General features: G+C 42.5%; 1 protein-coding gene across 25 annotated transcripts in view; it reads left to right on the top strand.

Moving 5' to 3' along the window:
- SLC37A3 (solute carrier family 37 member 3) overlaps window positions 1-14,010 on the top strand; it is a 117,900-nt gene that overhangs the window by 21,805 nt on the left and 82,085 nt on the right. For 22 of the 25 annotated variants that reach the window (XR_014266827.1, XR_014266828.1, XR_014266829.1 and 19 more), the window contains 7 exons: window positions 598-743; window positions 5,521-5,617; window positions 7,799-7,883; window positions 8,620-8,798; window positions 11,019-11,160; window positions 12,491-12,592; window positions 13,203-13,250. Coding sequence is in view for 17 of the 25 variants with exons in the window: in XM_082473073.1 (XP_082329199.1) it covers window positions 598-743; window positions 5,521-5,617; window positions 7,799-7,883; window positions 8,620-8,798; window positions 11,019-11,160; window positions 12,491-12,592; window positions 13,203-13,250 (799 nt within the window). In the remaining 8 variants the exon portion in view is untranslated. The remainder of the gene's footprint in view (window positions 1-597; window positions 744-5,520; window positions 5,618-7,798; window positions 7,884-8,619; window positions 8,799-11,018; window positions 11,161-12,490; window positions 12,593-13,202; window positions 13,251-14,010) is intronic. The other 3 variants (XM_082473069.1, XM_082473068.1, XM_082473071.1) reach the window with 2 other exon arrangements.

Below are 14,010 nucleotides of genomic sequence, written 5' to 3'. Positions count from 1 at the left end.
GAATGTCATATAACTGCAATCATACAGTATTAGACATACCATTTTGAAACCCATGCCAAATATTCCCGAAGGAGACTGACTACAAATAAAATGCCCACCCCGAGCAGAATGCCTGGAAAAAAGCAGTCCTTTGATGAATGCCACCAAATGATTGAGCTAATCACAAGTTACGCTGCTGCACTTACTAGGCACGGCGTTAATAATAGCTGGCGCTTTCTGGTCCCCATGATGTGCCTGGGCTGTTCTAATGATATTTAAACGTGTGAAGTCAGGTAGTCCCCAGAGCTGTCTTCCATAAACAAGAGGAAAGGGAAATAGATGTAAAAAGAGGTCCAACAATGGGGACTTAACCTTTTAGAGTTGAAGGTGCAAGTTGGAAGGATGGTCCTCGTTGCGTTTTACGCTCTGCCATCTCTGCCTCTCTGGTGGGGGTGGTTTGGTGGTGGTCTCACTCAGCGCTGCTCTGGGCAGGAGCATCTGAAGAGTCGGCCACACGTCTCTGAGGCCCCAGACATTGACTGTATCTTTCACATAGGGTCTTTAGTTGGGGTGTCCACGCAGATGTTACACGTGTCTTTTTCTTTCTTCTTCTCTAAGGTGTTTGTCTTTGGCACTCTCACAGAATGGCTGCATTTCTACAACAAGGGGCTGTACTGCAGCCTGTGGATCGTGAATGGCCTGCTGCAGTCCACTGGTTGGCCCTGCGTCGTTGCTGTTATGGGCAACTGGTTTGGGAAAGCTGGGTATGCCACTTCCTCCTTCTTTCATTTCTCTATTTAAGTAGTTTTAATATGGGATTGTTCAAGACTTGTCAGTCAATGCACTTGATCCCTTCGACACCACCCACGTCTTCCCTCTATTTTAGAAAGTTTAGAGCAGCCGGGAGAGGAGGTTTCATGTCAAAGTACATTGGAAATAATGTGGACCCTGGAGATGGTCTAGCCTGTGGGACTCATTCACAGCAGTCTCCTGTCCATGGTCAGATTTTGAGTGTGGCTAAAGCCGTACGTCTCACATTTTTTTTTTTTTTAAATCTTCCCTTTAGAGAGCATAAATAACACACCATAATAACAGAAACGTCACGTGCCGTCTCATCGTGTGCCTTCCTGTGGGCTTTGCTTTCCCTCTTCCTGAGACTCAGTGATCTAGTTTAACCTTCTTAAAGATAAGAAAACGGGGGCCAGAAGTTATCCATGGGGCTTGCCCTAAGGTCACAGAGCAAAGGCTTCAAGAAGATGCAGATGGGGCTTCCCTGGTGGCGCAGTGGTTGAGAATCTGCCTGCCAGTGCAGGGGACACGGGTTCGAGCCCTGGTCCGGGAAGATCCCACATGCCGCGGAGCAACTAAGCCCGTGCGCCGCAACTGCTGAGCCTGCGAGTCACAACTACTGAAGCACGTGCACTCTAGAGCCTATGCTCCACAAGAGAAGCCGCCGCAATGAGAAGCCTGCGCACTGCATCAAAGAGTAGTCCCCACTCGCCACAACAAAAGAAAGCCTGTGCGCAGCAATGAAGACCCAACGCAGCCAAAAGTAAATAAATAAACTAAAAAACCCAAAGTTCCCTTTAAAAAAAAAAAAAAAGGAAGATGCAGATGAAGAATGCCAAACTTTGGGGCTTAGTTAAGTTGGCCATTTTTCCCATAAACCTTTAAGTACTTATCAGTTGTATGTGAGTTTGTGTGTGTGTGGCGGGGGCCATGGCTTGAGGATGGGCACCTACTGCCACTCAAGAAGACCCATATGTAATTTACAGGATGGAAAATAAGTTGAGCTACCCAAAGACTTGGCTTTGTTGTTTATTGTTGTTTGTGGCACTCTGCCTTTGTTGTTTATCATTGTTTATGACACTCTGCCTTTGGGAATACTGTTAATTTGGATTTCTATCATTTGTCCTGGATAAATATTTATGTGTTGTGAGATGCACATTTATTTCATCGATGGCTGTATGCTTTTTGTTTGTTTACTCTTTTACGTAGGGACCAGTGTACACAGCAGGCATTATCCACCCGCCGCGGTGATCAGTGCATGCTTTGACCAACTCCTCTCGGTTTTCCAGCTTCCCCCGTTTCATAGTCGGAGTAGAGGTGCTTGCTGGCTAATGATCTCTGTGTTGTTGTGAAAGTTCACCTGTAAAGTGCCTTGTGGTTAGAATCAGCACCGCTTACCGAGAATGCTCTGATTATGTTCAGTGTGCTAGTGATTTCCAGTTCTTTCCAACTCTAGTGTCACTGGTTTAACAGAATTGATTTTCGGAGGTGCTCATTCCCCCAGGATACTTTAGTTTTCTTTTGGAGTAGGAGATGCTGTCCGCTTGCGTGTTGTTTATTTTTATTAAGATTTTTAACATAACTTCTTTCCAATCATGATTTTTGAAAATTATACAAAGGTTACTTGATTATTGTAGCCAAACCAGATACTGTAAATGAACACAGAGAAATAAAGGCAAAACCACCTGAAATCCTGTCACTTCAAAGATAATCACTTTGACATGTATCATTTTGAGATAATCCTTATCTGAACTTTTATAAATTGGGTGACATTTGGTGGTAGGTGGCAGTGACTGGGTAGGCTGACCTCTTGATTATTTCTCTGGCTCAGTCACAAAGACAACAAATTCAAGAAAGCCATTACAGTTTACTTTTGAAAGTAAGACAGTTTGTTTTTAAGCAAATAACACTAGTAAGTGAAATCAATGATGCATTGCCTGACGCACAGTGACTCTTCCCGTGAAATGTAACAATAAACCACAAAGTACTAATAAAACTATGATAACTTAAAGTCACAGTCGTTTTCAACCAGTTTCTTCTGAAATCATGCCTTTGGTCAGCCAGTGTTATTCAGGCCCTCTAGGACGCTCTTGGTAGGTTTCAGGTTTTAGAGGCTTGGGGCATTTTCACACTGGGGAGAACATAGAGATTATCTAGTTCAAATCATTTGATTTCCAAGTGAAAAAAGCTGGGGAATTAAGTGATCCACTGAGGACGTTGCCTTGGAAAGCTGTTACCTTGGCTGAGTCGTGTCCCTCCTCCCGTTGTCGGGGTCATAGTTTTTTAAAACACATTGAGGCAGGCAGTACTAGTAGGTACACCCTTGCAGGCCCAAACTGTCAACTCTGTCACTGCACTCAGTCCTTTGAGGAGCACAGCGCCTTCCAGGTGAGAGCCCTGAGCCTGGGCTGGGACTTGCTGGAGATCGCCCAGCTGGAAGTGGCAGAGCTGGGACTTCTGAAACGACTTTAGTTTTCACTGTTAAATGTTGTCTACCTGTTCATTTCTCAGATTCCTTCTGTCTCAGTGAGGTTATAAAAATGTTGAAAGAGCTGAAGAACCTAGACCTAACACTGTGTGTTATTAATATAAAGTAGAATAAAATACAAATTTATTTTTTTCTTTTATTTTTAAAAATGTAACATACCTTTTTTAAAAAAAATAAATTTATTTACTGATTTATCTTTTGGCTGTGTTGGGTCTTTGTTGCTGCGCGCGGGCTTTCTCTAGTTGCGGCGAGCGGGGGCTACTCTTCGTTGTGGTGCGTGGGCTTCTCATTGCGGTGGTTTCTCTTGTTGCAGAGCACGGGCTCTAGAGCGCAGGCTCAGTAGTTGTGGTGCACGGGCTTAGTTGCTCTGTGGGATGTGGGATCTTCCCGGACCAGGGCTCGAACCCGTGTCCCCTGCATTGGCAGGAGGGTTCTTAACCACTGCGCTACCAGGGAAGTCCTAATACACAAATTTATACGTTAAAAAAATTAATTTTTCTTAACTGCTTTTTTTTTTGTCTTTTTCTTTCTTCACCAGCCCTACTGCCATTGCCTAAGTCCAGAGCTAGTTGTTTTTCTCCGGGACTATTGTAATAGCTAGTTTCCCTTCCACAGACTTCATCCACATATCCATTTTTTTTTGATGGCCTTATTGAGGTATACAATATGCTGCACACGTTCAAAGGGTACAGTTGGATGCGTTTTGGCATGCATGCACCCGTAAAAGTATCATCACAATTAAGATAATGACATATCTATCACCCCCAAAGTTTCCTCGTGCCCCTTGGTAATTCCTCCCTCCCACTGCCATCTCCAGTCAACCACTGATTTGCTTTCTGTCACTTTAATCTGAATTTTCTAAAATTTTATATAAATGGAATCATGCAGTATGTCTTCTTGTCTGTGTTCTTTCACTCGGCACAGTAATGCTGAGATTAATTCATGTCTGCATTGATAGTTCATTCCTTTTTATAGCTGAGGAGTCATCCATTATATCACAATTTATCTGTTCACCTATTGGTGAACATTCAGGCTTTTAGTTTTCGGTTTTTACTAGTAAAGCTACTGTGAATATTTGTTCATGAATCCTTGTATGGACATATGCTTTCATTTCCCTTGGATACATACCTTGGAGTAGGATGGCTGGATCATATGATAGGTGTGTGTTTATCTTTTTAAGAAACTGGCAATTTCTTCTAAAGTGGTTGAACCATTTTACATTCCCACCAGCAGAGTATAAGGATTCTAGGTGCTATACATCCTTGCCAACACTTGGTATGCTCAGTGTGTTTTGATTTTAGCTATTCTAGGAGGTGTGTAGTGATACCTCCTTGTGGTTTTAATTTGCATTTCCCTAATGTCTGATGATGTTGAGCATCTTTTCATGTGTTTATTTGCATCTTAACTTATTTTTTATTTTTTAAATTTTTTGGCTGTGTTGGATCTTCGTTGCTGCGCATGGGCTTTCTCTAGTTGCGGTGAGCGGGGGCTACTCTTGGTTGCAGTTCGTGGACTTCTCATTGCGGTGGCTTCTCGTTGCGGAGCGTGGGCTCTACACGCACGGGCATCACTTGTTGCAGCACGCAGGCTCAGTAGTTGTGGCACACGGGTGCTAGGGCGCACGGGCTCAGTAGTTGTGGCACATGGGCTCAGTAGTTGTGGCTTGCGGGCTCTAGGGCACAGGCAGTTGTGGCACACGGGCTTAGTTGCTCCATGGCATGTGGGATCTTCCTGGACCAGAGATCGAACCCGTATCCCCTTCACTGGCAGGTGGATTCTTAACCACTGCACCACCAGGGATTTCCACATCTTATTTTTTGTGTGTGTGAAGTGTTTATTAAAATCTTTTGCCCCCTTTTCAGAAACTTTGTATTTGAGATTATTGTAGATTTATACTCTTTAACATTTTATTGTGTTGTCTGTTTTTTACATTATTGAGTTTTGAGAGTTCTTTATATTCCAGTGACAAGTCTTCTGTCAGACAAGTGATATCCAAATAGTTTCTCCCAGTCTGTGGCTTGTCTTTTTAAATTCTCTTAATGGTGTTTTTCAGTGAGCCCCAAATTGAACTTATAATAGAGTCTTAGAGTTAGAAGAGACCTACCTGATGTTTTGCCATTTGGGTGTACTTTAAAATAACGTTAATATAGAATATTGATTCTTTGTAATGCGAACCTGCACTATTTTGGCCATTTTGTATTTGAACTGCACACAAAATCCCTTCTGATTCTATTGTCTTCTGTTTTGCACTGTTCCCATCATAGACGAGGAGTTGTTTTTGGTCTCTGGAGTGCCTGTGCCTCAGTGGGCAATATTTTGGGAGCATGTCTAGCTTCTTCTGTTCTGCAGTATGGTTATGAGGTAGGTGTTTCTTTCTAGCTTTTTTGTGAGTATGTAAATATATTTTCTATTTTAGGAAATAATCCTGTGACCACTTAAAATGACCTAGAGCTATGTCTGGGTGGGGCAAGGTTTGTATTAAGAGTGGACAAACTTTTGGTAAGTTCAAACATGTTAGAAAAATTAATCATGGAAAAACAACCAAATCTAAAGACATATCAGTTGGGGAAAAGTATTTGCAACTCATATTACAGATAAAGAGCTAATTTCCTTAATATATAAAGAATGCCCACAAATTGATAAGAAAAAGACCAACACACAGAAAGGTAAAGGATTTGAATGTGTAGTTCATGAAAAGGAAATAGAAATGGCTTGTAAACATACGACAGGGTATTCCACTTCACTCAGAATTTATTCATTCATTCAGTAAATATTTTTAAGCTCCTCTAAGTGCCCCAAGGCAGTAAAGAATAGAGCCCTGACCAAGAGACAAAAATCTCTACCCTTATGGAGTTTAGGTGTTAGTCGGCAGAGAAATGCAAATTAAAACTACACTGTAAAAAAAAAAGAAAAGAAACGACACCGTATACTTATTAGATTGGTAAAAACCCAAAAGTTTGATAACGCGTTTATGAGGATGTGACAAAACAGGCATTGCAGATGGGAGAGTAAATAACCCCTCTTGGGGTCAGTATGGTCTATCAAAATTATAATGGCTCTCACCAAGCAGTTCCACATCTGTGAATTAATCCCATTGGTGAATATACTTCAACATGTACAAAGAGATACATCTACAAGGTTATTTACTTCAGCATTATTTGTAATAGCAAAAGATTGGTAACAGATGTCAACCAAAAGGGAAATAGTTATACCAAGGAACTCCTATTCAGTGGAATGCTGTGCAGCTGTGAAATAGAATTATGCAGCCCTTAATGTCCTGACAGGGAAACAGCTCAATGGTGTGTTAAGTGAAGAAAGCAAGGGTGCATAACCGTGTGTGTTGAATGCTGCCATTTGTGTGACATGGAGGAAGAATTAAAGAGTATCTGTTGTATTGGCTTGTATGTTTCCAAAACAATCTCTGGAAAGTAAAAATGAAATAACAGTGCTTATATATTGGAAAAATGAGAATTGAATGGCTGGGAGAAGGGATGGGAGGGAGGGTTTAACTATACATCTTCTACTTTTTGTTGCTTGAATCATGTCAACCTATTGCCTGTTCAGAACCCTAATAATTAAAAGTAAATTGCTCTTTTGAAAAGCAGATACATTTTTAAGCTGCTCACCAAGTGTTTGGTCCCTGAAGAATTCTGGTCTAGTTAGGGCCAGTGGGACGTCCTTCCTGTGTTCACATCCACCTTTTCCCGGGTTTCTTAGCTTCACACCTGGATTGTACTACTTGGCTCAGATAGGGATTTCAGTTCACCCTACGTGCTGCTCCCAGATTTGACTTCTGGAAAAACTAATTTTGTCACCTGTCTATCCGCATCAGGCTCCACTCTTAAATAAAGTAAAATTCAGCGATGCAGCCTGGCTCCTGAGTCTTTCATCGGGATAGCACCTTTCCAAGTCAGTGTTCTTCCCTGTTACCCCCAGCAGAAGCTCTCAGCTCCCACCATGCAGAAGGCTTTCCATCTCCCTCCCACCCGGTGCCGGTGCCTTTGCCTCAGCCGTGCCAGGAAAGGTGGTCAATTGCTGTGATTTTCAGCTGCTCCCTAAAGCATTGTCTCCCTCCTTCAACCTCTTTAGCTGTTTCCTTCTTCTGAATTCAGTTCCTGTTTGTTTCCTATTAGGACTGGGCCTTCTCATTTATTCAGCTACATGCTGCCTTATACTATTATTCTGTGTACTGTTTAATCCCCTCAACTGGAAAATGTCTTTGAGGGCAGATACTGTCTTTTGTAGGAGGCCGAGTAGTGTAAGGAGGAGTATTTTTGGAGCTAGTTCTGATTTCACGATCGTAATAGTACCACTCAGTGTCCAGCGGACCTTGATTATCCTCTCTGAGCCCCATGGAGTCACTGGGAAAAACTTGTGAGAAAACACAAGTAAAACACTTAGCTCAGTGCCTGGCACAGGCTAGGCGCTCAGCGCTCATTTCCTTCCCAGTCGCCCCGTCCTCCCCCCCCGTGTGCCTCTAATGAATGTGCCTTTAATGAGCATCTCAGATGCGTCAGGAGCACCTTTCCCTTCCCCCTCCAGTATGCCTTTCTGGTGACGGCGGCTGTGCAGTTTGCTGGTGGGATCATCATCTTCTTTGGACTCTTGGTATCACCTGAAGAAATTGGTGAGAAGCTGCTCTTCTACTCAGAACGTCTTACTGTTACAGGCAAAGAGAAACCTGTGGCCAGAACAGCCCGTCTGTTTCTTCCTAGGAGAACTGTGAGCTCCTTTCAGTGAATTCAAGGAGCAGTATCGCTGTTTGTATCCTGTCCACGCTGCGGCCTCGCCTGGCACAGCTGCAAATGTTTGAGGGAGTGAGGCTCACCTTTTTATAGATTCAGGGAAAACTCATCATTTGCAACTGGGTTTCATAATGGAGATGCTGGCTAGAAATTAGCATGGATGTATTTCGAATTTCACTTCTTGAGACAGATTTATTTTCCTTCATAAAAATAATTTAGTGTGACACTTATCTGTGGTTAAATACAGAACGTTGTACAAGTGAAACCACAGAAGCAGATAGATGTATGATTCTTCTCTCTTTTGAGTATACTAAAGAGACATGTCAGTTTAAGAGCACGTAATTAATGGTTTTTTTGGTATTATGTAAGAGAGAGAGTGTGATGTAGTTGCAAAAGCTTTGCTTTGAAGCCAGGTCAAGGAGAATCAGAGGCCTGGGTTTGTGGCTCATTAGCTGTGTGACCTTAATTGACCTTGGACTCTGAACCTTAGTAGCTTCTTCTGTAAAATGGACATAAAAATAACATGGACCCCGTGAGTCATGATGCATGCAAAGCACTTAGCCCAGTGCTGGGCACCTGGAGGGCCCTCTGTAAACATGGCTGTCACTCTTGTTGTAGGTCTCCCAGGTATTGAGGCCGAAGAAGATTTTGAAGAAGACTCGCACAGGCCCTTAATTAGTGGTGCTGAAAATGAAGATGAAGCTGAGCCTAATTATTCAATCCAAGAAGACAAGACTATTACCCAAGTCAAGGCGATAAGCTTTTACCAGGCTTGTTGCCTTCCCGGAGTTATAGCGGTAAAGCCTGTTCAAATCTCCTCACCACAGCCAGTGAGATGTTATAGCCTGGATAGTAACTCTGCCTGGGATAAAGCATCTTGAAGTATTTCGCTTCTCTCTCAGACTTTATCTTAGGAATATATGTTCAGAGGAGTAGCGAATATTGGCCCTCAGCTTGTTTCTGTATTGGCACCACTTGAAGTTTTATCTGAAATCTAATGCAGGGGTTGGCAAAACCTTTTCTGTGCAGAGCCAGTTAGTAAATGTTTTCAGCTTTTGGGGGCACCATACAGTCTCTGCCACAATCGCTCAACTCAGTAGAGGAAAGGAGTCTATGGACGATACGGAACAGATGGGCCTGGCCGTATTTGGCCCGTGAGCTGGAATTTGCTGACCGTGGTCTAGCCTTCGAGTAAGAAGGCAAAATTGATATTTTTAAATATATACCTTTTGGCCTGTTGAAGTCTTATAGAATTATAAATAGCCCAAGAGAGGTCTGAGTGGTTCGTTAGGTCTGTTTGATTTGCCTATATTCTTACTATTCTAGGGGAAAAAAAGTTTGCCCTTCTGTTAAAAGGTCCAGAGCAGAATACTCCACAGTATTTCCTGGTAATGCATTCCAGTGTTTCCGCAACCTTTACAGTTAGGTTTTTTCCTGATGTCTAAACTGAATCCCTTCTGCTGCAGTTTTTCTGTCTTGGTGTTTCGGGCGCTCTAGCATGGGAGTGGAAGTTAAGAGGCCTAGGTTATGTTGCCAGCTTACCCATTAACTCGGCCTGGGGTAAGTCACTCAGCCCGTCCTCGTGTCTCAGTTCCCCTTCCTATGGACAGAAGGTCTACCAGTCCTCCCTGGGGTCTGTAACGCTAGGTTATTATATTGTGAATAAGCACCTTTTTTATTTTATTGTTTAATGGTGCTCTATGAACGTAACCCCTCAGTTAAATTCAGAGTCTGCAGGTTGTCCTATTTCATACTTTACAGTTCCCTTCTACCTGCCCCCAAGCTAAGAGAACTGACATTTACAAACAAGATAGTTTAAAGTGTGAGTTAAAATTTAAGTGTATGTTCCCACAAGTCTTCAACCAAAAGATGATGCGTGATACAAGGGAAATGCAAGTTCCTTTGGGCCTGTTCTTATGCTAATGATCAGTATTTTTTAAAGTGGTTATTAAAATGTTCTGCTGGTAATAGGTTAATTTCTGAGACAGAACTTAGATTTGTTGTGACTAAACGTGGCCCTCTTTTGCTATTCCTTTGTGTTTCACAAGCTATTGTTCCCTGCCATGGGCAGGGTGTAAAGGAAATCCAGTTAACTTAATTCCTTTGTCTTTGTGGCAGGCTGTCTGGACAAAATGCACTCGTGATTGGGATTTGGCTCTCTGGGGGCTGGCTGCTGCCCTGCCTGGGAAGCTGCTTTAAAACAAGTGATACCTAGGGACTAACTGGCAGCTCCAGGGAGAAGGATATACTAGCCAGACACCCTTTGAAGTCAGTCTCTCTGTTCCTCCCCCTTTTTCCTTTGATGCTAAATGTCAGGATTTCCTGGTAATAATGTGTTGAATATAGGATTCTCAGCCCCGCTGCCATCTTAAGGCAGCTGTAGCTTTCATTCCTCAACCTAGAGCCACAAGACCCATGACGATCCTATTCTTTCATTTTTGACTCAAAGCTTGTGGAAACTGCAGCGTGAAAGTAGTTTTCATGTTGATGCTTTTCTTAGACCTTGGAACTGTCGTCCAATCCCATTGCTTTGCATTGTCCGTAATGTTAACTTCACAGGAAGCAGAAGAACCAAAAAAGTCTGGCTGCTTGCAATAAAGGCTGTGATGTTATTGGATTCGTTTGCTTATGGTTAGTGCTAGTCAGTGGCATGAATACCTTTTATCTTTATCTAAATAAAGAAATATGAGTATGTGCCCTGCCTTGCAGGTTCAAAACACTGGTTTGCTTCTACCAGAGAACTGAAAGAAGAAAGTGGGGGGACAATTAAGGAGTAGTCCTATGTGTTTTTTATCCCGAGGCCTACTGTACTGCCTTTCTAGACACTAAGCGGGGATGAAGAGAAGAGGGAGACTAGGTAAAGTCAGGCAAATAGGAATTTGTAGAAACATTTAATTTGAAAATCAGGTACTATTCGCCCCAAACGCCTCTGTTTTGTTTTGTTGTTTAATTACATTAAAATGGTAGTTATGTTGTGCTGTTTGTTCCTTACTGGTAGTTGGATGTTTTTCTTATAGTATTCACTGGCCTATGCCTGCTTGAAGTTAGTGAATTACTCCTTCTTCTTCTGGTTGCCCTTTTATCTGAGTAATAACTTCGGATGGAAGGAGGCTGAAGCCGACAAGCTGTCCATTTGGTACGATGTTGGAGGAATTATAGGTAAGGCCAGTGATACATCTTTTCCTGTAATAAGAATTAGTCACTAGTCATATTTTACTGGGTTATGAAATCTGGCATGATTTAAAGTTTTATTACTTATTCCACAGCTATTTTTCCTAAACTGTCCTACCAGTAAATAGCCAAACTCTTAAAAAAAAAAAGTCCTTAGAAAAGAAGACCTAGCCTATGGCAGCCCTGTGATTTATAGGGCTCTTTTTTCTCAGTCCTTTGTTGATGGATCAGTTCTTTTGTCTTGGGAAGTGCAGGGATGTCTCTCTCTGATCTCTTTAAGTGTAACCCTTTTGTACACTTTCAGCGATAGCTTAGCTGTAAAGCAAATTGTATGTCAGAGATTCAAGTTAGGATGTGAATGTGTTCATTTTATATACCACACCGCAGCCAAAGAAGGGAAACATACTAGCTTAGTGTATTGATTGTCAGATCATAAAGGTAGGAATAATAGCAGGGATTAATTTTTTTGTTTTGCAGTTGCTTCATTGTACACAGCAGATATTAACAGTGACTTTTTGCTCTAGCTGGAAGTGTAAACAAGGAAGTAGGAAACTTTAAAATCAGACAGACGTACAGATTGCATGTTAGTGGGTACTGCTTATATGGCTATGGCAGAACCTTAATATCCTTTTTGTAATGTTTACATGTAGAAGTGTGGAAAGACTAAACTGCCCTGAGCACATGAAAGCACAGTGTATCCTTAGGTGATATACTGTTGCTGTATTTGAACTTGTGTGCCCTTATTCTTAGATCCAGAGCCAAAGGTGAGGTTGCTGCCTTTAGACCTGCACGTACTTCTGATGAGAGTGTACCAGGTGTCCCATTGCCCCTAGACTCCAAGCAGGACTGCATCTAAACGTGACTGCGTTGCTTCAAGGATCCACATCACTTCTTTTAAACGTATTGACCTATTAGTTATTACCAAACCATGATTGCTGCATTTAAGTTTAGTGAATATTTATGTTCACTATTACTAATAGCCGATGAAGCACAGTTCTTAATTAATTATCTTTTAAAATAAAAAGCAGCAAAAGCCTTCACAGCTGGTTGGAGAAGGAAAAACAGCAAGGAACAGTGGGGTAGTTTTGATGATTTTCCCTTATTTGTGGTCTCCCATCCCCATCAGCCATCATGGCAGTTAATAGGTAACCTTTCTAACAGGAAATTACGGAGGAAATTTTTCAGGAGAGTCAGCTGTCGTTTTGGATAGACCAGTGTTAGGATCCTGATCGCAGGTGGAGGGTTATGTGGTAAGCAGGAGTCAGGTAACTGAGCTAAATTAGAAATTTTGATTGGGTTGCACTCTTTGTGCTTGAAGGTGGAACTCTGCAAGGCTTCATCTCTGATGTGCTACAGAAGAGAGCCCCGGTGTTAGCTCTCAGTCTGCTTCTGGCCATCGGGTCCCTCGTTGGATATAGTCGTGAGTATTCCCTTGCAATTAAACTGTTTTCCTCATCTCTTAGGACTAAGGCATTTATTTGCCTTGAGTCAGTGATCAACCCTGGGGGGATAGTTGAGACCAGCCACAAAGGCATAATATGGGACCTTTGTATTGTCCTGTAAATGCCGCTAAAAGTATCACATAGTTTTATTTGTGTTGGGGAGGAAACTGGCATCTCTTCTGCTTTGTTGGTTTGTTTAAAAGCTTGCTTGGGAGTGTATATGCTTTGTTCAAGGGTAGGCTCCAGAGTGGCAGCATTAGAGCCAATAAAACAATAAAAGGGACAAGATTTCAAAAGAGGAATGATGGTAATTACTAGGTTTGGTATATGTCCCTTAAGATGCTGCTGAGATAGAAGTAGAGTTTTCCTGTAGCTTTTAGAAGTCACATTAGCTTGAGCACCAGCAAGAAGCAGACATTACAAATAAAAGTTGGGGGACGTGGTGATGGAGCTGCATGCGCCTGTTGTCCCTGGGAGTGATCTGTGAGGTCACGGAGATCCAGGCCCGGGTCTGTGTGTACTGTTGGGTGGGGGCACACGTACTGCGCTCCTCACATGGTTGTTCTGTGTCTGTGTCTTTCCTCACAGGTTCTCCAAATGATAAGTCCATCAATGCACTTCTGATGGCTGTCACAGGTATGGCATAGGCTCCATTTCACTGTATGTTCCTCTATAAGGAAAAAGGAAAAAAGGAAACTGATTTCTCCTTCAATTTGAGTAATGCTAAAACCATAATTATAGAGAACTCAAAAGGTAAAAGGAAAGATGCTGCCTCCAGATCCTACTTCTCTGCTCTCGTGTGACCTTCTCAGTCCTGTCGTGACAGAGGCAGTCCCTTTTGACAGAGATTTTCTAAGATTTTTGATTGCTGCCCCACCTGCTCATGTTACTTGCGGAAGTGGCTTAGGAAGATGCCACATTGGAAACCAATTCACAGGCTTTCAGAAGGTCCAGTATAGCTAGTTTTTCCTCCTGTGTTGGAATTGGTCAGAATTTCTTCCCTTGATCCCCAGATGAAACAATTGAGTGCAATTAGGGACCATGTTATAGAAGAAGTCTTATTTGTAAACTTGAGATCATAGGATAGTGGGAGCTGCTCCTGCCCTGTGGGGCACATGGGGCTGATCCAGCCTCACGAACACATTCACATGGGCCAGCTCCTGCTCTGTCCTTGGACAGCCTCACCGAGAGCAGTGGCAGATGGAACCCCCTACACCACTGAAATCGCTTTTTCTCCTGTCTCTCTTTTTTTCCAAGATGTTTGGTTGAATTTGGGCAGTCAGATGCTCTGCGATGCACCTCTACCATAAGAGAATTTGACAAGCCAGTGCAGTTAGTTGTCAATGAATGCACACTTCACAGGATTAGAAAGCTGTGTGTTCGCTCCATTTTCTAG

Source organism: Balaenoptera physalus (genome assembly GCF_965194825.1).
Source record: "Balaenoptera physalus genome assembly, chromosome: 8".
Taxonomy (NCBI): domain Eukaryota; kingdom Metazoa; phylum Chordata; class Mammalia; order Artiodactyla; family Balaenopteridae; genus Balaenoptera; species Balaenoptera physalus.
Note: the sequence above shows the minus strand (reverse complement) of the source record. Positions and strands in the feature narration are given on the sequence as shown.